Source organism: Gallus gallus, chromosome 3 (genome assembly GCF_016699485.2).
Source record: "Gallus gallus isolate bGalGal1 chromosome 3, bGalGal1.mat.broiler.GRCg7b, whole genome shotgun sequence".
NCBI classification, from domain to species: Eukaryota; Metazoa; Chordata; class Aves; order Galliformes; family Phasianidae; genus Gallus; species Gallus gallus.
Window position 1 is genome coordinate 110585264 of NC_052534.1, and position 24883 is coordinate 110610146.

The 24883-nt window shown below is 41.5% G+C and overlaps 1 protein-coding gene across 1 annotated transcript; it reads right to left on the bottom strand.

Annotated features, from left to right (window-relative positions):
* Positions 1–341: 341 nt before the first annotated feature.
* On the bottom strand, positions 342–20123 carry GCFC2 (chromosome 3 open reading frame, human C2orf3). The gene is given in 22 exon segments (NM_001389528.2): positions 342–1521; positions 1963–2022; positions 2024–2088; positions 2407–2553; positions 4693–4759; positions 5611–5687; positions 6752–6873; positions 7078–7092; positions 7094–7176; positions 7178–7218; positions 7220–7231; positions 7797–7996; positions 8606–8718; positions 9854–9932; positions 11751–11874; positions 12818–13004; positions 14654–14769; positions 15734–15819; positions 16649–16867; positions 17416–17565; positions 18805–18915; positions 19805–20123. Coding segments are annotated over 22 exon segments (2466 nt in total). The 5' UTR covers positions 20082–20123; the 3' UTR covers positions 342–1406.
* Positions 20124–24883: the final 4760 nt, after the last annotated feature.

Genomic DNA, 24883 nt, shown 5'->3' on the forward strand with positions numbered 1-24883 from the left:
CCACTGGAAGAAGCCTCTACAGAGGTAAAGCTATGATAGAACCTATTCCAATTTCATAGCAGCACAAGACTAATTTCTTCGGGAGCAACTTTCAACATGAATAAGGAAGCAGAGGAGACAAAGCAAGCACGGAGATCACATGCTTCAGCTAATTACTGATCAGTTGTATTTTCTTTGCACTCAGGAAAGTAGAAGTGCACAATTACTTACAACAGAACTCCTAAATCCTGCAGATAATGAAGTGCCAGCAGTGCCAAAGTTTTTTTTCCATACTTCACATAACATTCCTTGTCATGTTCAAGACTTGAAAGTGTTTGAAGTCTCATTAACACAAAAATATCTTTACTTTTCAAAATAATTGCTTTGCTTTTATTTTAGAAGTCATTTTTGTCTATAACACTGATGAATGCTATTTACAATTAAAATAGTTCACAAAAATATATATTCTGTAATAAAAAAAGAGAAAAATCATAGGGAATAAAAGCCTCCAAGAGTTAAATGGAAGACCCATAACATTTTAGAGAAACAGGCAATAGCAAACTTTAGCAGAATTTGTGACGCACTGCTATTTCTACAATAAAACATCCTTTTTATTCTGCAGCAGTAATATTTACTGCACATATACAAAGTTACACAACATTAGAAATCTAACATGGGTACAGTGAAATGAGGTTTAATGGGTCTCACAGGGAAGCAAAAGTAAAATGTCCTTAGAGAGCCAATTACTAGAAGGTAACTGGAGTTGTTGTTCTGCTTGTCTGATAGATGAGGGTGTGTGACAACTCCAAGTCTGTGCACAAAGTCCAGTGTATATCTCAAGTACAAAGCTCCACTACAAATCATACTCTGGAGAAGAGTAAGCGTAGTTAAGACATTCTCCTTTGCAACTTCTTGCCTTCCTGAACACCCACTTACCATCAGTAGATGTTCACAGATCAAACTTCTCACTGCACACAGAATTCCTGCTTCTGTGTCAGGATCAAAAAGCTATGACAAGCTTTCTAAGTGAGAAGAACTCACTGCGAGTTTGGTAGAGTTATCTCATTAAGTGGACAATAAGTTAGAGTTCAGTGACTCCTGAGTCAGAGTGATTTGGTGTGGTACTGAAAACAGCTTCTGAAGTTGTCTGCTCACTAGCAGTGGTAACATTACAGGCACTTACTGCAGTCATCCTTCCCAAAAGAACAAAGCAATGAGGCTTTGTCATATATTTCAGAACACCTTCACTTTACACTGACGATTGTGATTTTATCTAGGAGTAGATGGCATCAGAAGACATTTGGAAAAAAAACCAAAATATTTCACAGTAAAACAACTGTAGGCAGTCCACTCATTCAACATTCCCACTTTTTTAGAGTGAGCATCAGGCTTGTTTCAGTAAAAGAACTGCTGCTTCAAAGAAATCCTTATTTCCTGATCACAGATTTAAGATGTTCCAGTTTGCACTCTTCAATGAGCTCTTCAGCAATATTCAGAGCCTTGACTTTCACCAACAGGAGAACAACAACTTCAGTTTCATCACTATTAAAAAAACAAGTTGATATAGCAACACATTCACATCTGACTTCAAAATCAATAAAGCTGAAACGTACTTAAAAGAGACAGGGAACTCTCCCTAACTGTCATCTGGTGCCTTTAGCTACACTGACCACTAACTGCACCCAACATCTAGAGCCTCAAACTAGCCTGAACTAGTACTGCAAAAGCAATCCATTTTACATTATGGATTGCATCTTTTGTTGTACATAGATGTTGGAAATACATCACTGAAAGTGTTAAATGTATGAGGACTTGAGGAATTTAAGAATCATAGAATCATTAAGGTTGGAAAAAACCACAAAGATCATCTAGTCCAACTGTCAACCCATCACCACCATGCCCATTGAACCACGTCCCTAAAAGAAATACTAACATAAAGAATATGAGGAAGTGCTGCATCCCAAAGAACATGTTGTTTGTTACCTGTGGTTATTCCTGTGAAGCATACGTGCTCACTGAACCAAATGCTGGCAGAAGTTCACTGAACTCAGGGAGAGTTGACCCACTTCCAAGATTTTGGAACCACCTTTCTGGGAAGCATGCAACCACCTGTTCACCCAGAGAGTATTCTGAAAGAAAAAAATAGAAAGAAAAAAAAAAGGCTTTCAATAAAACTAAGTCACACCACTTCTGACAGACTTCTCCTTTTGGCTAGTTCAGTTATTATTGGCAGTGTTTACTCTTCAAAAAACAAAACCATCATTTTAAGCAGTTATTCCTAAAAGCCTAGGAACCAATGCTTGCTTTGAAATTCTTTTATACACCAAGGTCATTAAAAAACAAAGAAACAAACAAAAAAACAACTTTCAAATGTTAAATAATTACACTTCAGACTACATCTGTCCCCATGGAAATAAGACCTTTCACCTCTTTACACTTCTCTATGTTTTCTGGCCCTGGTGGTGTGTTGAAGAGGTTCAGAAGAAGGTAACGATTCAGCAGCTTGCTCAGTCCCACACCACGGACTGTGTCTTCCTGTACAGTCCCATCCCAAAGGAGAACCTTGGAGAGCAGCTGCAGTAATGAAGAAACAGAACATGCATATCTGATGGCTGAGGGTGCGTTAGAACCTCCTTTTTAAACTTAAAAGATACCATGTCCATCCAATCTCAGTACTCAAAAAACAGGATTTATTCTCTCCAAGCTTACTGCCAATTAGTCACTAAAAAACTACAGATCATAAATAGTATTTTGAAGTAGATTAATTTTACATGTGCCTATGAGCTGTACCCTAATACATACACACATCATCTCCCAAGGAAATAAAGAGCATGTTACCCTTCCAATTGGTTAACAATGTGCTAACACCCAAGAACAGAAAACAACTATGCTTTATTTTTTTCAGAGAAAAGCCAGTGGTCAAATCTGAAGGTGTACACATGTACAAAGACACCAGAGGTGTGCACGTGTACAAAGACACCAAGCTCAGCAAGAAACAGGGATCAACAGCAATTGAGATCCAATTCTAAGTGAACATTTGAGAGAATCTGTGACAGAATGAAAAAACAACCACTACTGCACATGCTACATAAGATTACATGCCACCAGCCTCATAACACAGGTAAGGTTGATAGCCTTGGTCCATAGCAGCAAAAAGATTCTTTTGTATTTGATCTCAGTATTAATAGTGAGCAAGAGTTGTCTTCAGTTACCTGTTATCACTGTATAAATGACTATTTAGAAAGATTTAAGTCCAGTGTAAGAACATCGCTGGTTTCCCCCTCAATACAGAATGGTTAATGTCAAGGTAACTGTTAACCTCAAGGTAGTTCACCCACACAGACACAGTACGTGATCTTAGCAGTCACCAGTCAGAAAGCAGTCGCAAAGCCCACGACTACTGCATACTTCTCTGGAGTGTTTGGCAGGACACTTCCTTTTGACTCATGAGCTGCTAGGAAAGTTAGACTGTATGATGGCACAAACATCAAAACCTCATCAACTGTACTTCCTCATTAAAATAGTTCCTGTCCTCTTCTCGCCCAGCCCTTTGTGAGTACTCTCCCATACAATTTCTGGGCATGGTTTAGAGGACATTCCCGATAGGCAGCCTGCAGATGATCACCTGCTTTGAAAGACAGCACCAATAGGGGCTGCACAACGGCAGTCTCAAACACAGATAAGTCACACTAATAAGCTGCTGAACAGATCCAAAGAGTTTAATGCATGACCCGCAGTACTACTTACTCTGGGGTAAACGAATTCATGACTTCACTCCAGAAAAAAAGAGTGGCAAACTGTCAGAAGATACCCAACACAAGCACATTTTCAACTTCTGCACATCACCACTTCTAAAGAGAACACTGACAGTGAGGATGGAAAACAAACTGAAAGGAGAAAACTTCAATCTGCAGTGAAAGACCACCGGTCTCGCTTTTAGAAACTTGCATGTATTTGACAGGACATTTAAGTCAGGCAATACACAATCTCAGAAGGTGATACCAGAATCTTATGTCTGTTTCGTGTCTGCCAGGTATCAGTACTAAGCTCCCTCTTGTCTTCTCTGCATCTGTCCATGACAAACCCTTACACAACAGCTTGCCCCAGGAGTGAATATGGCAAGTCCTCAACATTCCCAAATTCCCTGATTTTTCTACAGGAATGTGCAACATGGCAGCAGGAAGCCTATGCAGGGCTGTCACCATGGCCTTGTTAGCACACACAGCAGGGGAACTGGGATGTTAATGTGTTTTCCTGCATCTAAACCTCATCTTTAGTACGAATCCAAATACACTCATAGAGGAAACAGATCTAAGAGGGAATTGAATCACAGGCATTCAGACATTCCTAACTCAGCACTTTAGACTGAATAAAGCTATACTAATACGCTTATACGCACATGCAGGGATTCTATTCTACAAGAGCAACATGGGCACTGTATGCACATACTGAGGAAACAGACCTATCCACAGAGTGCCAATGACTGATCTCATGGAAGGTTAGCAGGAACAGATGATGAAATTAAAGTCTCTTGACTACGTATCAGAGGTGGGTGAGCATAAATAGCTCACTGACGAAAAATAGCTAACCTTCCTATTAAAATGCATTAAACTCTCAGGAATCAGATTTGACTGAAGATACATTTCCTCAAAGACTACAGTCTACTTTTAACTAAAATGATTTTCACAGACAAGATCGGTGTTTTTTCTTTACCTCAACAGCTGACCAAAACCGTCTGCCTTGGAATTTTGAACATGGCGATGATTTGTCTTCCACAGTGCTGGTCAGAAAAAGAAGAGGAAATAAGGATTTTGTTTGACCTTAAAGTAAGACAAACAGACAATTCATCTCTTAAACATCAATGAATTACAATTATGGAATTCTTTCAGCAGTGACAACCAGAATAAAGGTCTAAGGAAACAGTTGTTAACTGAAACTCCTTACAATACCCAATGGAATTAGCAGTTGGAAACACTCGAGTATGTGTTTAATGGATTCTCAGCAAAACAGCACTGCTTGTAACCAGACAAACATGCTGCATCAGGCTTAGCAACACTCTTCTCCCAGCTGTATCTTAACTCCACATCTACCAGACTCTTACTAGTTATCCTCTCTCTAACAGCATCCAGCAATAAGCATCAGCAATATCAACTATTTCAGGAAAGAAAGGAGGAGTCAGGAGTAGAAGGGGGAACAGACCACCACAAATAACACAAGCCCTCAGACTACTCTAAGTTAATATCACAAAACCAGACTCTGGACTGTACCTCATAAACTAAGAACTTTCCATTTATGAAAGCTTTTAGTTACAGGAGCAAAAAAAGCATCAAGTTGACTGCGTAGTTACTCTTGTCAGAAAGAGTTCATAAACATTAATGTTTGGTAACTATTCCTATAATGAAACAGTAGAAGGCACATTTGTTCCATTTGCTCATGGATGTCTACAATATATTTCATCCACACTGCAGGGGAAAAGATATAGAAACATACAATAAAGGCTAAAAAAATAGTTTAGGTTGCAGGTAGACTTGATGGTCTTTAAGGTCTTTTTCAGCCTGAGCAGTTCTATGATTCTGTGACTAAAAATAAAAATTTTAAAAAGTAAAAAAAAAAATCCCAGAGACAGTTTACCTTTTCGGATACAGAGGGATAAAGACATCCTCCTCTACAGACTTCCTCATCCTCAGGACAACCGTGTTAATCAAGTCCTGTTAAAAAAAAAAGAAAAATATTAACACATCCTCACAAGAAAAGGATCTCACCTTCCACTTACAACAATTTTAGGTAGTTATTTTGTTCATGCGGAAAAGCAAAATGCTAATTCAGCTGAATGCAGGTGCCACTGTATATAATAGACACTAAGATCACGACTGCATTAAAGACCTGTGAGCAAGTCTCAGATTTAACAATCTTTCTTTTTTTTTTAATAAAATCCTCTTGGATAACAAGATTGATGTATTTTCCAGCTATGAAGTTCTATTAAAAAAACCACAACAAAACACCACAGCTACTACACAAATAGAATCTTATCTAAAGCTTCTTCCTGAAGTCAAGTGTGGCGACTGCATAAACATTTGTTATTATTTCTTTTCATACTAAGGGCCTAAACATCAACTTAGTTTCACCTACTTTATGCTAGATAAACTCCCAGATTTACATGAGAATAAAACCAGAACTGGGCTAAGTGTATGTTACAGTGAATATTTACATAAGGTAATTATTAGACAATCACCAGGATAAGCGCAGTAACCTTTTTCCTAAGGAATTAACTCATATTTTGGGATTTTTTTTTTTTTCATTTCTGCTGTAAAGATGAATATAAAGAATTTCCTTGTTTTTCTTGTCTATATGTATGTTAAGGCTAAAAACAAACCAAGCTGACCACTGGAATACTACTAGCATTTAAATATCAAATTTTAGAAGATACTTCAATGCAAGTATAACATTTCTTACAATTTTTATTGTGATAAAGCAAGATGATTAAATCTACAAACAGATTTGTGATAGGGATTGGCACAATTCTTCTAGGAACAGGGACTGACATCTGTCCCAGGAGTACCCCATGCCCCATAACCTTTAGTAAGAAAAGCTTCAGAGTACTGAAATGTTAACTGTTAAGTGACAAAAACTGTGACATAAACAAAGTAATAATAGTAGTAAATAAACAAATCAGAACTTAACAACTTCAGGAGATGATCCTAAGTCCACACAGAAGCATTCACAGGAAGTGCATACACTGGATCAAGAACTTCCTTCCCACAACAGCCTTTACCTGTTTTGCTTGACTGCATTCACTTCTGGACAGGACTTGTTTTTCAAACATGTTGTTGCAAAGCTGTATAAGGTTCTCAGTCTGTGAAGCTGATAAAGGATCCCACACATTCTTTACAAATGCTGAAAAATAGGAATTATTTCATTCATGATATCCAAGTGGCTATCTGCTCTAGTTTCAAGGAAGTAAACATTCAAAAAGCTAAACCTTTCATTTACAGTAACCTTAACAAGTAATTATAACTATCAACATAATTTTACATTACCACTTATTTAAGGTTTGATTACCTAGCTGCAGTGAACATTCTCAAGACAACCTTAATATACCTGTAATTTTTGGCAGGAATAGTTTTTTCAATCACTCTAGGCAAAACTTCTTCATCAGGATCATCATCTCTTGTTGATTCAGATGACTTTTTGGCATCAGCTGAATCCTTCTACAGCTCTGAACCAGGGCATCTCTTTCAAGGTCTGTAGAATTCTGCTGAAAGATCATTCCTATTAGTTGTTCAGCTGTCAGGATTGAGAGAAAATGCTCCATGCAAAAATATATCTAATGATACCAAAAGATTCTCATTTAACAATTTTACATGGATTCTAATCACTGAATGGACCAAAGCAGCAAGCTAAAACTGAATTTAAAGCTAGATTTCAGAAGGTAGGGTTGTCAAAATGTCAACAAACAACTCCACATTAATAAAGTGATTCATATACAAGCAACCTGACAAGAGGAAAAGATGTCCTCCTTCTAGTTAAAACACTTATCTCAAGCTCTGGAATGCCTCTATAACCCACGGCAAAGTTCCTGTACAGAAGTCTTCCCTGCAAACAGCATGCCCCCATCCTGTCATACTTTGAGATGCCAGAAATAGTCACAGATCTTGCCAGTTAACAAAGATGAGTACATCAGAGTAGACAAGTTTGCAAAGACAGTACAGACCAGAAACGTAGCAGAGCACCGCCTACCCAGAAGCCTAGAGGATATTATAACACAGGAACACACACACAAAATTTTTCACAAAAATAAAGTCTGGTGATGCACCTACCTCAAGAGGACTCCAATTTATTAACTGAACTCTGACTAATGGATTTAAAAGCTTAGGCAGGCAAAAACTGATGTAAGCATCGCAGTAAGAGTCAGGAAACTTCTCTTTCCACTCCTGGAATTTCAACAGGATTTTTCTGATGTCACAAAAATCTTCATGGACATCTTGAAAGATTTTCTTACTCTCCTCTAAAATGTTATCTACGGATAATATTCAATAGGAATAAGAAGAAATAATCATAGAATTTATTGAGGCATAAGCTGAACAGTTCATGCATCTACAGAACATAAGAAATATCTTTTATGATAACAGCATTCGTGTTTCATCTTTCACTCCTCTTACACTGAAATGGGTTTTAAAACCAGCACTCTGGCAAAGCCTTTTTTCAGAAAAAAAGATACAGAAGAACACAAAAAGACTTCTGCTGACTTTTGAACAACTGCACAGATTTAAATACCCATTACATTTCATATTCTGTATGTCTCTTAAAATCTCAGACACGAAAATCCTTCTTCTGTTATTCAGCAAATATGCATCAGTGCCTCTCCCAGCTCCTCGTGACCTGCTCACTAAGGCAGTTCAAATCTCAATTTAAAATACATTCCAACTTTGGACAAAAAAACTGATTATACTAAAGAAGCCTACAATCTTATCTATTCTTCCTAAGTCATTGGTCAGAATTGTTTAAATGCATTAATTCTATGCTGTAGAAAATAAACTGATATACCATTCAAAAGGAGTATTTCTTCACTCTCCCTTGAAAATCCTTCTCAATATCGGAGGAATTTTGCTCTCATATCCTGACCAACCTTTGCTCTTCTGGAATTCAGTCACCTCTGTCAGAGCCAGTTCTTCATCACTCGACATGCCTTCGTGGTGACCAGCTGTTTGTGAACGCTCTCTCAGCTGCCGCCTGCAAGTCCTGCATTCTGTAATGAACTCAGGTGAGTTATTCACCATGTACATACGTAAAAGAAAGCTCAGTGATATACTAAGAACACCTGGTGAGAGCAATAGCCTAAGGAAACACAGTGAGGAAGCAGAAGTAAGTATGCAACCCTAGAGACACAGACTGTAACAGTAAGGTACTTTGTGAGCTGCCAAAGGACATTAAAAGCATCTCTAACGACCTTCACTTCACCACATTCATACTAGGAACTCCCCCCACCTGAAACACCAAACATCTAACATGGTACTCCATACTATCCCTGCCAGAGGTAGTCTGTAAGAAACTACTGCGCTCTCAACAGTCCATCATCTCAGTTCTATGTAGCTTATGCAACAACTTGCATAGAAACTGTGACTGCATCCAAGTCTCACTGGGGCTAAAAAATGTTAGTCCTGGCACCACATACCATAAGAGCATGCAAAGATCAACAAGAAAATTATATTTATACATATTATTTGCATAGCATACCTCTTGTATGTAATTATTGACGTTACTTAACATTAAAGGTTAACAGTTTGCTTCAAGCGAAGTTTTATTACATCATTTTTCAACCAATAAAACTCTTAAGTCCTTAACTGTGTCTAAAGATTTATGAGTCAAGGCACCAATGCAATTGGAATAGTTTCAGAGCTCCCAATAACTTAAGGTCAGCAGCAGACCCTGACATTCAAAACATACTATCTGGCCTACACTGATAACAGAGGATAGGTTAGATGTTCTGATGCACCTACTGTCACCCCACCAGCAACAATACCACCTGCCTATTTTTGTTATCTATGCAATAATCACAAAAATGTGTGTCTATATATAATCACAATATTATTTATTCCAACAGCAGGGAAAAAAATCTACTTTCAGTTTCATAAACAGTCTCACTTCAACTTATTAAATTAATAGTACCTATTAACATTCAGATTCCAATCAGCATGAAGAAAACCCTGTATTAACAAATAGATGGTTTCCATGTACCTTGAGCTTTGGAAAGGAAAGGCATTTTTGCATGTGTGTGTATCATCTCGTTCAGCAATCACACAGATTTACCTTCATCCCTGTGTAAGTAACAGGAAGCAGATATACATTTATTACAGTTAGATGTAATTATACATACCTTCGATGCTCACACATTTTCAGAAGCTTCATCTTTTCATCACTTTCCAATCCATCATTACTTGGTTTGCCATTCCCAGCTACCAGAAGACAGGAACAAGACAAAGAGGTGAATGCAGAACACTGATTCTGCTTCTGCTCTTCATCTGGAAACTAACCAAAGTAAATAAAACCTCTGATGAAAAATTCACAGTGTCCAGTGTAAAGCACAGTCAATATTATAAGTGAACTGTAGGACAACTGTGGCTGCTCTCTTGTGCAGGGGGATTGCCAGGTCACAGCCTGAACCAGTAGGTGAGCACCTGAGTGAGCACAGGGAGGGACCCCAGATCCACCCTTCCTCTCTCCCCTTCTTGGTGACGCTTCCAGATGTGCTTCCCAGAGTACATACACATTCAGAGTCTGCATGCTTTGCACCCACCCCACCTGCACACCAGTTAGAACCAGAAAGGGCTACATCCCCGAGCTCACTCTTCTCAAGCTGTTGCCAGTTATCAGTCAATTCCTTCTTTGTCCTTCCTGTTCTACAGTGCCTGTGTCCCAAATAAAGGCTCCACATCACCTTCGTTTGCTTTTCACCTTATAACAAGTGATGAAATACCAGCTCACTGCTTCCCAGTCCTGGATGGAAATGGACAGTGCCTACCACAGTCTGTTCCTAACAATGTAAAAGGCAAGTGGAGGGACTGAGCCTGCATGTTAAGTTCCAGCTTCCAAAATTTACACATTATTGCATTTAGATTTCAATAGCCAGCTCCCTACTGTCTCCTGTTATTTATGTCCCCTTGTATGTCCCAAATTACCCCTACTGATTCTTCAGTTCAACAGAGAAGTAGAAGCTAGAAGCATTTTTTGCTTGGGCTGTTCATCTGTATCAGTGTCAGCTGGCTTAAGTGCACACAAGATACAAAACCAGCTGCCCCTACTGACATATTGCAGTATAAGAAAACACAGCATTTCCATTAAATACAACTAGGAACACAACAGTTAAAAGCTCTCTTAAACATTGAAGTACAGGTTGACTTCTAATAAGCTGAAAATAAAACAGCTTTTAAATGGCTGCTCTTAACACAAGTACTCTTTTCCTCTTAACACCTGCTCTCTGCCTATGATAGCATGTTACAAAATCATACATGCAGCTAGTTTTCTCTAGTCAGCATTTTATCCTGTGTACTCAGAAATCTGAATCCACAAGTGGCAGTTACAAGAAACTGGTGCATCTGGTCTCTGTCTGTTCACAGCAGCTCCCAGCATACTGTTCTTTGCTTTCCTAAACTGGTTTAAAGTGGATTTTCTGTGTTTCCTTAAACAGCAATAGATGAAGATTCACTTTGCACATAAATAACGCATCAGCATGTAAAGAAAACACAAGATGTGAAAACTGTAATAATTTTCCCTGCAGTGACTAAAAGACAGATTCTGTTTTGAATAAAACCTTTGCACAAAAAGGCTTATTTCTTCACATCCTTCCCTTCACATCACTGCCCAGTTTGAAATCTATATTTTAAGCACGCGCTTAGCTTTAGAAACACTAATGTTGCTAAGTAAATGTACTACTTTTTCACTTATTCACAAAGGACAGGATCCTGTAACAGCTTAATATCTACTAGAAAACTGACTCAATTTTTCTTTTCAAGTACTGATAGACAACCACTGAGATAAATAATTCAAAAATGACTAAGCATTTGGTCATGCTATATTCACTATTATATCACGGAAAAGTGATACTACGAGTCCTACTTCGGTAAGGATTTTTCATCTAGTACAATATGCCTACTGACAACAGGGAGGGAGAAAACATTAAACATGAAAATAAAATATAATCCAAGAATTAACTGTGTGTTTCTACTTAAAGAATGAGATTTCAATAAGAAAGTAACTTGTAACTTCATACTAACTTGTCAGATGCTGCATATAAGTAGATTCCATTTTCAGCTCATCTTGCCTTCGTTTCAGTACTGATGTGGCTCGTTGCTGAAGAAGTGCATGTACAGCAGATTCTAGCTCATTTATGTATTTCAGCTGAAATATGGTAAACAGTAATCAGGTTTGAATAAAACAAAGGAAAGAACAGTTTTCACAGGCTTTCAAGCATGATGGTGAAATGAGAACAAGAGCATTAAAGTCTGAAAAGCAAGAGCCTGCTCAGTGGAGTTTTTCCAGGCTGTTTAAGACTGAAAACCACAAACTAAATGCCAATTGCCTATTACAGGACTACCTAAGACCCTACCAAAAAGTGTTCAATGGGACACAATTAGTTTGCTTCAGTCTGCCTTTGAACACCTAGCCATCAAAGGAAACATATGAACGAAACCTTGTACAATTATGTAAAGTTACATAAAAAAAACCACCTCAGGCTGCAGCACAACTGACATTAGTTAGATTTGACAGTACATTCTTTGGAGAGTATCTTATCGAGGCCAAACTTTGTGCAGCATTTTCCAACCTTCAATTGTATTTTATTTTTTTTTTAAATAGTTAAGGTTTGCAGTTAAGGAAAGCAATACAGCAGATAACATAGACAAATCCTCACACAACTCAGCTAAATACCAACTCAAACCTAATGTTACTAGTAATAAGGATTTTACATGTTGCAAAGCAAACACATTTTGAGATCCCAAAACTGAATGCAAGTCCCACCTCTCATATAGCTTTAGGACACTCTAGTTACTACACCTGAAGAAAACTTCTTCCAGTAACATTCTGTTTTTCTCCATCACAATCCAGGTGAGCCTACAGCTCAAGCCAGAGTACACACACTAACTTAATCATTTTAGGTTACTGTGAGGGGTGGTCTGTTTCTCCTTTGTTTCCTGTTACACTCAAGTTTCTGATAGAATTGACTTATAACCGGTCATCTCTGATAATCATTTCCAAATAAGAAATCTCATTTTTTCATTGACAGAATGCAGGTTCATCAACTTAAAGAAATGGGTGGCAGCGAAGGGAAGGAAAACATACGTACTTTTTCATTGAAACAGTTTACTAAGTTTTCTACATATGTTTTCATGCCCCTGTAGAATTTGTAATTCATAGCAGCATCTGAAGACTTCTCTAATTCCTGGACAGTTATCTTCGAACTTTCAATGTTCTCCATGTATTTTTCATACTCCCTCTGGTGGGCACGGTGCACATCCTGCAATGATGCTATCCTAAAAAAGAAAACGCTCAGACAATTAAAACCATGACAAGTTAACAGTTAACACATTCCTGAACATTTTCCATTTAAAACAAAGTACAAAATCCTTGCTAATAATAGCACCTGCATTTGAGCAAAGAAGAACTGCAAGACTTACCCATATCAACATTTACAGAAGCATTGTGTGTGGACAAGATTCATGCTTTGGAAAAAATCAAATGTCACTTACATAGTGGTAGTTCTGAAAGTACCACCACTGACATTTTACCCATATTCCCCTACACAACACACTCCTAAAGAACATAATATGGCAAGTGTAGCGACGTTACACTGAATAGATTCTACCCAAGTTGGTGTGGGTAGAAATACAGCATACATCAGTGTGTCCAACTTAATTTATACCAACATAATTTAAGCCGCAGGGACAGAAGCATATAAGCACTTACCCTGTGCTCATTACCCAACACAAACGATCTGAATCGTCTTGTTACTAACCATATAACCCAAAAACTTACGCTTACAGCTCTCATTAGTTATTAAATGAAATACTCCTGAAAAGTTTACATTTATTACAATCCTGCTTTTTAATTTTCTTAAAAAAAATAATAATCTCCTTAGGTATCTCATATGATTGCTCAGTTTGAGAAAGACTTCAACAGAACCCAGAAGCAGACTTTAATTTAACTCCCTTCCCTGAAGGAGGGAGCAGATTTCAATGAAAACAATTCAATTAAGATGTTCTCCATTGTACCAGAAATCAAAAAAAGAAAAAAAACAGCCTTTAAAAGTTATTTCAGCATTTAACACATTAAATACATCTGTAAGGCTTAATATTACCAAGCTATTACTACCAGACATGTTCTCCCTCCCCTTCTTGTTACTTTCCAAATAGGTTTCCCACTCTTGATAGTCTTTCACATTTGATTGTACTTGAACTCCCCACATTTCTTTCAGGTGATCAAGCCCCCCTCCCCCCCCCCAAAAAAGCATACAATTCCACAGAAATATTTAGTCCACTTCAGTGGAAATTCTTTGAACACAAGCAAGCCAGCAGCAGTTTGTACAAAAGAGTATACATACACAGAGATTCACATAAGTTAATGGCATATGTTTGTGTTTCAGCTGTATGATGTTACTTGTCTGAACTTATCAGTACAGCTGCTTCTGGCTGCATTAGCACTGAGAGGCGATGGGGATGGCTATCTTGGTAGCTTCTGATGCCTGACCCCATCTGTCCGTTTCACACACTCCCTTGGAAGTTCCCATCTCCACCCAGGACATTTCAGCTGCCCACTGCCTTGTCTGAACAGGCTAAAGAACCACAACAAAAGGACTGACAGCCCTAACTGCCCTGAGTGAAGTTCTCCTTCCTCGGCAAACATAACATTCTGCCTACACTCCTTTCAGAACCACTAGCATGTAGAATAAAGCAGCAGATTTTTACAAGTGATAAAATGCTTGAGAAGTCCAAACGCTCCCCTGCAACAAAGCATTGCCAGGTAAAGTTAAAATCTGTAATGCTGTACTAAACATTACAATAAGCACAATACACAACTAACCCGAATACCCTTCAATATTCGCAAGAAAGAATAAGACTTCAAAGCTGTCATCACCTGTGACAGAATGAACATTTCAGCAATTAATGCTAAAAGCAGTATTTACCTTTCAGTAAGTTGCTTTTTTATAGTTTCCAAGTTCACAGGTGGTAAGGAAACACAAGGACCATACGTGGGTTTAGCTGGTTGAGATTTACACAGGGAAGCATCACTGTAAGTTTCCTAAGAGAATTGCAACACTTTCAATACATAGTTTATGCAAAATAAATATAAGTTTATACAGAATTGATGTAAGTTTTGCCTCTGCAGCTTTAGAGATCAACAAAACATACCATGCGAATGCATAAAGCATATGATAAAAAGATGTACATTTGAATAATCAGATTGAGTAATTTCTGTACAACACAAAAGGGAAAGTGTATATACAAAAAGCTGTGTATTTATGGCGTAAAATGCATACACCATATACATCCATCAGTACAAAACAATCTGTAATTTAGGGTAAAGCAGCCCTCCTCTTAGTCTGAAGACATTAATAGCTTCCCACAATATATAACGGTTCAATACTGACAGCTGAAGCCTCACAAGTAGTACTATTTTAAATATAAAAAGTAGAAATAAACTACAGCCAAACAATGAAGATAAAGATGGAAGTTTCATTCTGACAACTTGGCTTGACTGTAATTATAACTTAAATACCGTATCTCCAACCACATTAACATATAAATTAAATGACATTCTGCATTCTAAAACAGCAGGAGTCTGTAGGGCAAAATCAAGCCCGAACACAGTGACTTGGAGTAATCAAGTCCATGACCAAGGTCTGCTGCTAAAAACCTCTGCAATCTTCTGAACAGCAAAAATAGAGGGGTTTCCAGAAACAAATGGAGTATGGGGACCTAAGAACACCAGTTATACTGGATTTGAAATTCAGCAGCAATCTTCCCAATCCTCTAACCACTCCCATTTAGCAGGCAGGAATTTCTACACCTTTTTCTTTTGACATGAAGAATTGGTAACTCAGGTTTTCCTAGTCTGATATAGAACAGAAAATTCAAGCCAAAAACAACACTTTCGGCTCATCAGAGAAAACATTCTTGCCAATTATTTACCAGAAAAAAAAAAAAATCTCTCTCTTGCCTATGAGCAAAAAGCAGATTTCAACAGTTAGGAAAGCACATATCACCTGAGGGAGTTTGATAGCTTTCTTAATTTGCTGTTCTTCCCACTTTGTTTCTGCCTCATCTTCACTTGTTTCATCACTCACAGGCACTACAAATTAAATCAATCATTAGTACACATCATTATGCCCTTTGCTTATTTCCCTAGTCCTTACCCAATCTCCTCCTTCAAAAACAATATCACTTCCCATAGCCATTACAAGTGATAGAAACAAATGACAGCAGACAAAAAGCCTGTACACAAGGACCATTTCTAAATCAGAAGATTTAGGAATGGCAACCGGATTTTGCAGAATCCATATGCATTTACCCAACAGTTTCTCAGATTACTGCAGTACCAGAAGAACAAAGATCAAATATCTCAAAGCAAACCTGTATATCGTGTGAGACTTCAAAAACAGACTACAACATGAGGACATCGTACACAGAAAATCCTTAAGTGTTCTAAAATGCACAATTACTACAGACACAGAAGTTTCTCCATAGCATTTATTACAACAATAGTCAGATCATATCTGCATATTACTTAAAACCATTATCCAAAAAATAAAGCAATTGGTCTACAAGCCTGGCAAACCAGTGCTTTGTAAGTGAAACTACAAACAGCAAGATGAGTTAAGAAGCAACAGAAAAGCCACATACACTTTGCACGCAGTAAATCTGCTTACTTACAAAGGGCTGGATTGCTTTGGTTGGTTGTTTTTTGTTTGTTTGTTTTTACCCCTTTCCGATAACAGTCGTAATGTCAGTGTGTGGAGAGCAGGAACATCCCATATAAACCTCAAGGACCAAGCATTATGGTCTCTTGTCAAGATCAAGAGGAAAACTTTGCACTGCACTCTTTACTGGGCAAGTCTCACATTCTTCCAGACATCAGTAAAAGAAAGACACAGCCTCTGGGAGAAAAGGCACAAACTCACCCATGTGTTCAGCAATCCTATGCCTAAGAGTTCTCTTTTTAGGAACAAAATGGAGATTATTCCTATCAGGCTCATCCTCATCCTCTAAATCACTGCTTTCTCTTCTCCAAGAAAGCTGATGATCATTTGAAACATCCAAGGGAAGATAATCAGCTCGGGTCCTGGCTAGGTGACGTCTCCTCCGAGCAGCAGTGATACAGCCTGCACTGGGGACGCAGCCTGCATGCAAGAGATACAAAATCTAATCAAAAGACTAAAAGCAACACTCTATCACTCCGAGTGTAAATAACCACCACAATTCAGGAACACTGCACAATTCTGAATTAAAAACACAATGTTTTTCTTATAAGCTTACCATGCTGAATATAATCGAATGGAAAGAGATCCTTAAAAAATAGCTCTTAACCTGAAAACAGACCTTTTTCTTTCAAATAAATCATCATCCTGCCTTTTTTCCAGCTCTTTCAAAGATCAAGATTGCTATACCAATCGAGTTTACAAAGGAATTCAAACTTTACTAATAAAACAGTAGATAAAGTTAATTTTTACCTCAAAGTGAATTATGATGAATCATTAAACATTTTTTTTTTTGCTGCTTTTGTATTTCTTCCAATATCAATGGTTATAATTTCTAATCTACTTCCTGAAACTAATACAGAATTATGACAAACACCTGCAATCAAAAATACCAAGCAACCATCACTATTCTTTCAAGACAGCCCTGGCTCAGCATAAACAACATGCTTAAAAATGTCCAGGAAACTGGCCTGGTGATAAGTCCTTCCTCCTCTGTGATGCATTGGATTCATTTTCAGAGTCTGTGCTGTCGTAGTCCTCACTTAGTGAAGAATAACTCTCTTCCTTTGTTTCTTGAGCATCTTTTGTGTTGCCAGTCCCAGGCTCCAACTGAGGTATTTCTATTGTAAGACAAAAAAAGAAAGACTCATTATTTCAGTTTCAGCTGCTGGAAACTGATGCACAATGTAACTGGTTACCAGCAACTATTCAGACTACAACGAAACAATGGCTAGTCACAAATCTACCTCCACCTGATCTTATCAAAACATGCCACACCCTCATACTTTTCAATAAAGGTACTTACAAGCCAGATCTTGTCTGGAATTGAGCACGTGTGTTAGTGCTGAACAAATATGTTCTTCTGACAGACCACATTCATAGGTACAAAAGCTGCATAGTAGCTCACAGATGCCATCTGATCTGTACCCTGGTAGGTCACAGCTTTGCTTTTTAAACTGCATGTTTGAAGGAGCTGTTGTTTGTTTGGGCTTAGCACCCTAACTATGAAGGACTGCTTATTTCATTTATAAAGGTTTTTGCATGTCTTGTCTATGATTACCTCAGAATTCTTCAAAAAAAAAGAAACACTGATTTATCTTTATCTTTCACTGCATCTTCTGCAGATTATCAGATTACTGAACAGAATACACCACCTAAGAACAAGGCATACTTTTTAAAAAAAGTATTTATTTGAACCACAAGAGAATAAATTACATAGAGATACAATTTTCCATCTAGCAGTCGCACTACAGCATACTCATGAGCTGACAAAGGCTTCAAGAGGGTAAACACAATGGAAAAGAACATTTTAGACACACTTGTAAAGCAGGCAAGCCCCAAACATCCCTCTAGTAAACTTTATTATGGTTCATTATGACTCAGAATACTACAAGAACAATCAAAGGTACTGACAATAGTCAATTAAAATATCTATGCTTTAGCAGTGAATGTTTTAATAACACTAAATTTAACGTTCACCATACATTCCATCAAAGTCCTACTAAGCTCACATTTTCTCTAACGCAAATATTCAGTTTAACTTCAAATTGATAATAATAAGCAGGAGTAGCTGCCAAAAGGTTTGAAAAATACGATGCTGAGGCACACATTTATCCCACGTCCCACCACCTCTGATTTACTGTAGAGGTTCTGCATACACAGCTCGTCTCAAGAAGAATCTCCAAGCTCTGATCTTGTTTTACCCACATCAGTATTAAAAATCCCAAGTTCAAACAACAGACAAGATGCCTAGCAGCAGTATTTGCACAATACTCTGACTTATTTCATTATGTTTTTATAGAACTAATGCTGTTGGTTTTTGTTTTTTGTTTTTTTTTTTTAACTAAAAAAGTACTTACTTTTGCTTTCATCAACTTCTCTCTCTGCAGACAGCGGGATTTCCTTCTTTTGAATTCTAAATGTTACTTCATTGAAGGATGGTTTTTTGATTTTAAAAAATTCCTCATCACCTGGATAGACAGAATGATTCTGAGTAACACACTAACAAAGACAGCAGTATACAGGTATATAAGTACAAAGCACACAATCTTTATATGTGTGCTCAGCATATACTTTAAATCTTCAGCTGCATTAGGCCCCCCTAATTCTATGGCCCTATCACTCAAGATCCACCACTTCCGAATTTACATCTGGCACATCTTCTCAACATGACAACAGGTGAGATCTAGTATACCATCTCCTGTTGCAGTTTGGGTCCTTTCCAAAGCGACGCCCATGAGTCGTCCAGACCTGTTTTGTGCCATCAGCTATGAAAACAGCAGCCCAGGGGAGTCAATTAAACATCCAGTTTCCACATTTAAGTTTACCCATCATTAACTTGCCACAGAATTGCACAGAACTATGGAATCATTCTGGTTAGAAAAGACCCTTAGGATCAGCAGGCCCAAGCACCACCCAGTGCCACCAGCTCACCACCACATCCCTTAAATACCTCCAGGAACGGTGACTGCACCACCTCCCCGGGCAGCCCGTTGCAGTGCCTTACCACTCTTCTCGTGACTTTTGTTCCCGACGGCCAATCCAAACCCCTCCTGGCACACCCCAAAGGCACATCCCTCTGTCCCCTCGTTTGTCACCTGAGAAAAGCGAGCAGCACCTCCTACCTGCAGCCTCCTTTAGGTCGCTGCAGTGAGCCACGCGGTCTCACCTAGGTCCCCTCCTCCCCAGACCGAGCGGCCCCGCTTCCCTCAGCGGCTCCAGTTACTTGTTTTGTCCTTTCTACCTTTCTTCAGCTCTAAGAACTCCCACACGCACATACAGAGCCGTCCCTCCCACACCGCCCGGCCTGCTGGATGCGCTCCCCGCCCCGGACCCGCAAAGGGCCGCCGAGTCGCTCACCTTCCCGCTCCTGCTCCTCCTCGCTCCCGAAGCTCAGCACCGCCCCAGTTCCTCGCACCGGCTCCCCCGAGGGCAGCGGCTGCTCTGCGGCGGTTCGGGCCCCCTCAGAGGACGAGGCGGTGCCGCCGCGGTCCTCCTCGCTCTCCTCGGACCCCGCTTCCTCGTCGCGGCCGCGGCCCAGCGGCGGGGCGGAGGCCAACCCTCGCTCGTCGCCGCTGCTGCCGCTGGAGGCCGCGCGTTGCCGGCCGCGGAAGTTGCGCGGGGGCCGGCGGAACATTTCCCCGGGCCCGCTACGCACAACTCCGCACAGCGCGTGCGCGACGGCGCAAAGCACCGCCTTACCCAACCGTGCCGCTCTGCGCGGGGAGGGAGGGGGTGCGTGTGGCAGTGCCGACCAATGAGGGCGAAGGGGCGTGGCTGCGTTGGGGGTGCCGTGATGGGCGGCGTGCGTGGCTGCAAGTGGCAGAGCGGGAGAGTCGATACGGCTGGGAAAGACCTGCGGGGTCACGTGGTAACTGCAGCCCGTTCGTACCGCGGCCCGGAACGGCAGCGCTCGGCGCCACATCTGCGCTGTTCTGCAGCACCTCCGAGGGGCAGCTGCGGTGCCAACGCCGCGCCGCTCTTTGTGAGAATAACTTCTTCCTAACATCCGGCCTGCAAAAAGCACTGCAGCGCGTGCCTGCAAAAAAGGCACTACCTCCAGGGTTCACGAGTGGGAAACGCACTGCTGGGAGACTAACAGAATGAACTGAGGCCAGTGGCAGTCAGTCAGCACAAAGAGCTCCGGGCCTCGGGTCTCAGCTGCTCTGATGTGCCGGTAAATATTCCCCCAGACTTTCAGGTTTTCCTTCCAGCAGCAGTTTTAGTAACAAGGACTTTCAACAGACTGCAAGCTCGGGCTTTGCAGGCCAGCAGTGGAGCCAAGAGGGAGGCCTCTGGATTTTCAGAAAGGACTGAGAAGGCTGAGAATCAGGAGCTTTGTTTGATGTTTTCCTTGGTTTTATTCATCTTTTTTTATTTTTTTTTCTCCCCTCACTCCCCACCTAACTTCGCGTTTCTCCTCTGCCCGCACGAGAACAAGAACAGGGGCTGCGCTGCCGGTCGGCGTCAACCCGCTCGTTGTTGTTGTTTCCGCGGTCTTTGGCGCCCCCGCATGGCCGATCGGCGGAATCGCGGCCGTGTATGGTCGGTGCCGCAGGCAGCAGGACGCATGCGCGCAGGCACGAGAAAGTGGTGCACGTACATTCTCGTCGCTCTGCGCACCAAATCCGCCGATCTTTGTCATGCTCAGTCCTCCAGAGAGTAGTCTGCATGCGCCAGAAAACCTATAAATAGCATCAATTTCTGAGCTGCTTCGAGATGCGGGCGAGTAGTCAGTTCTTGGACCTCCGGCTCAACGATACTTTTCTCTTTTTTCATCCAGGATGCCCCTCGTCTATTTTCTCGGGTGGTTTTGCGCCCGAGCCTGCCCCGGCATCTGACTATTTTGGCTCCCAGCGGACCCTGCGCCCGTCGCATGCGTAATGAGGAGCCGAAGAAATCGCATGCGTAGATGTGTACCCGAATATGCGCTTGCGAAATGGTGTGTACGGGGTGCCGCATGCACAGTGCGCTGCCGAGACTTGCGCATGCGTAGTACCTCATCGAGACTGGCGCATGCGCAGTGTGGCGCCGAGGCTGGCGCATAGCGTAGCGCTTTCTCGAGACTTGCGCACGCGTAGTGTTTTCTCAATACTGGCGGGTCCCGGGATGCTGCAGTGCCGGATCCCCTTCACACCCGTATCACGACCGCGAATCTCCGAGCTGCTCGGGTTCCACTACTGCTGAGAGTGCTTTTAAACGGCCGGGGGACGGTGCAGGGCTGGGGCTGGAAGGGCAAGTCTGCTGGTCCACCGCAGCGGCGAGCAATTTGGATGGCGCCAGGTGCTCAGGGGCAGCTGTGAGCCGAACCGGTCCGTTCCCGGGATGGGTTCGGGCATAAAACGGCGGAAATAGATGAGGGGCATCCTAGTTTAGAAGGAGGATAACGCTGAGCCGGCGGTCCATGAATCGACTGCTTGCCCGCACGCGTAGTGGTTATTAGAAACAGTTGCTGGTTTTAAGTTGTCGGGCGCATGCTCGTTATTACCTGGAGGACTAATCACAATAGAGAGCGGCGGATTAGCTACACAGAGCGGTTAAAAAGCCACTTCCGCATTTCTATGCGCATGTGTCGTGCTGCCTGCCGGACTAAACAGCAGACAGCTGCAGTTCCGCGAATTGGCCACGAGGTGGCAGCAGAGACCGGGGAAAGAACTTCGACGTGCTTGATGCGGCCCGCGGCGCGATCGCTGGTGATCTGTTCTCTCTTGTGATGACGGGGGAAGAACACGAAATTAGAAGTGGAGGGGAGTGGGGGGTAAAGACGGAGAAAACAGAGGGAAACTTCTCCAAACTCAGGAAAGTTGTGCTAAGTGTCTTACAAAAAAAAAATAAAAATAAAAAAATTACTTTTTGCCAGCATCTGTTGCCCTGTTTTTAAATATTCACATATCAAAATTTAACTGCCCAGTAAATTTAACGGTAACAAAATCAAAGCACATTGTCAGAAAGCAGAGTGCCATATTGGTGTTCACTCAGCCTCTGTCTTGTTCATACTTTAATGTATTTGTTTCCAGGTGCATTTCTCCAACTCCAAGTTTCATTTTTTTTTTCTTTTTCTTCTTTTTAATGCCATAAAGTGGGTACTTTTAGGCCCTAGCAAGTCTAAACATGCTGACGTTGCACAAAGCTGCAGTTTTGAGATTCGTGTGGACCATTACATTGTTTCCACAAAGATTAATGAAAACTGCAGTTTTCATTAAGCTGTCAACCTCAGTTTACAGCTGGAAAACAATAATTCACATGCACAGAAAGAATCAATGTGTCACAGCTACCTCTGGAAGACAGCCTGAGAGTTGTGCAGGTCCATCAGGCTCAGCTGCAGCTTTTCATCTGCCCTTCTCTGGCCCTCCTGCAGCTGGAGAGAGAGCACAAGAGGGCACGTGGTATGCAGACCCTCCCCAGTCAGCCGCAGCATTCGCTCCTGCCAGCACTCCCTTTTCCCCGCATCTTTCCCATTTTACAGTCTGGAGCCCTGTGTGGCAGAGGAGAAGAGCTGCAGGCAGAACAAAAACGGAGTGCTGGGATTCCTCCACCCCACTGCCAGATGTCTTCTCTGGCATTTTGGGGGTGGGAAGGGAGTTGTGGGAGCACCCACGGGGCTCTGGGCAGGAGGACAGGAAGCAAAGATGCAGCTGCAGGCAGCGGGCTCTGGGCTGGAGCAGTGCAGCCAGGCACGGCTGCACAGATGGCAGTCTGGGCACGTGGAGGAAGTTTGTTCAGCTGAGGGCTGCAGGGCTGTCCTTACCAAGCACTCCTCCCTCCTAAAGGTCTGCGTGGACTACATCACTTCTTGAGCTCTTCCCACTGCAGGAGCTTAGAAGTGACAACCTGACCCAAAAAGGTAATGACAACGTACACACACAAATAAACACCCAATACAGAATCTGGCACTCTACAGTCCTCCCAGAGCTTGTTACTACTTTTTAGGCTGCTCTACAGGTATTCTGACCTTTCCCCTTCATTCCCCTATGTCTTGCCCCCTTCCTTCACCCCCTGCCTTCCCCATTCCTTTTTCAGGCTTTCCCTTTTCTTTCTCCGCTTCCTTCCCCACGCCTTCCCCCTACAACAGCCCCATGTTCTGCTGCTGTTCTCAGCTGACAATCCTTAAACCACGCTTTTCAAACACATTGGATCAGACTGCATACTGGCACTGATTTTAAAACAACAACAACAAATGCAGTATTATGTATGGATAACAAACTCCTACCTGCTTGAAGACCAATGGCAGCTCCTCATCCTGGAGTAACTCCTGTACACAGCCAAGTCTCCTGTGCATGGATTTGGCATCCGCAGTGGCTTGGCAACATTGAATTTGAGTCTTCAACTTCCACCTCAATCTGCTCGACACCTCCCCCAATCAATCTGCTCTTGTGCTCCAGAGAGAGATCTAAGGAATGAAGAGGTGCAGTGCAACCCAACTGGATAACACTCTTGAAGAATAGCAGTATTTTCTTCATAAATATTGAATCCCGAAGTGCAACACTGGGGAATGTTAAGTAAGATAAGAGAAACAGATGGGGCAAAGCAGGGAAAATGCTCAGGGAAAGCAAGGGCAGTGTGATGGAGAAACGAATAACTGACTGATCCTTGAGAGACAGCAAACTGCCAGAAAGGAGAAAGAAGGAACATGCCAGCAGTGGATGTGATAGGCAGAGCCAGCAGGGCATCCCCTGCTTCAAAGGACACTTTGTCTTTCATCCCCACTGCAACCACTCTCCTGCTTGGACTCTCCCCAGGGTCTGCAGGGTTTGTTCCATTGCATGCTGTACCAGCACAGCCAGCACGTGCTACAGAGCCCAAGTGGAACACCTGTTGCAAAACAAGTCTTTGCAAGAACAAGACCTACAACCAAGATGAGCTCCCTCTACGAAAAAAAAAAAAGACTTGTGGCTACAGCCACAACTATAAGCTTTCTCAAAACTGTCAGGATACTTTGTACCATCCCAGGATCATTCTTCAGTTGCAGGCCGTTAAGTCACCATCGCAGTCAAGATTAAAATTTAGGCTACATCCCAGCCAGTCAGGCCTCCCACTGCCATTTGCTTCTATGCTCTAGGGCCCCAGAAAAAGGCCCTGGGCACAAGTGAAGCAACGCAACCTGAGAGGATAGCTCTTTTGTGGAGTGGCAGTGCTTCAGGATTTGATATTCACAAAGGAACTGCAACACCTGAGCAACACAGAAGAAGGTAGCAGGAATAAAAGGGCAAAGCAAGGCAAAACCTCAGGGAAAGCAAGGGAAAGGTGAGAGGAAAATGACACACAGCTTGGAAGGTGCCCTAAAGAGCCATAACAAAGTCTGGGAGCACTGCCATGCTGTGCAATGGAAGATTTGTATATGTACATGGTCCTTACCTGTTCAGGCAACCAGTCACCTAAGTTGGGTTCCAGGGAATTGTGGGACATGCAGGTTTCCATTCCTGAGCAGAATATGGTCAA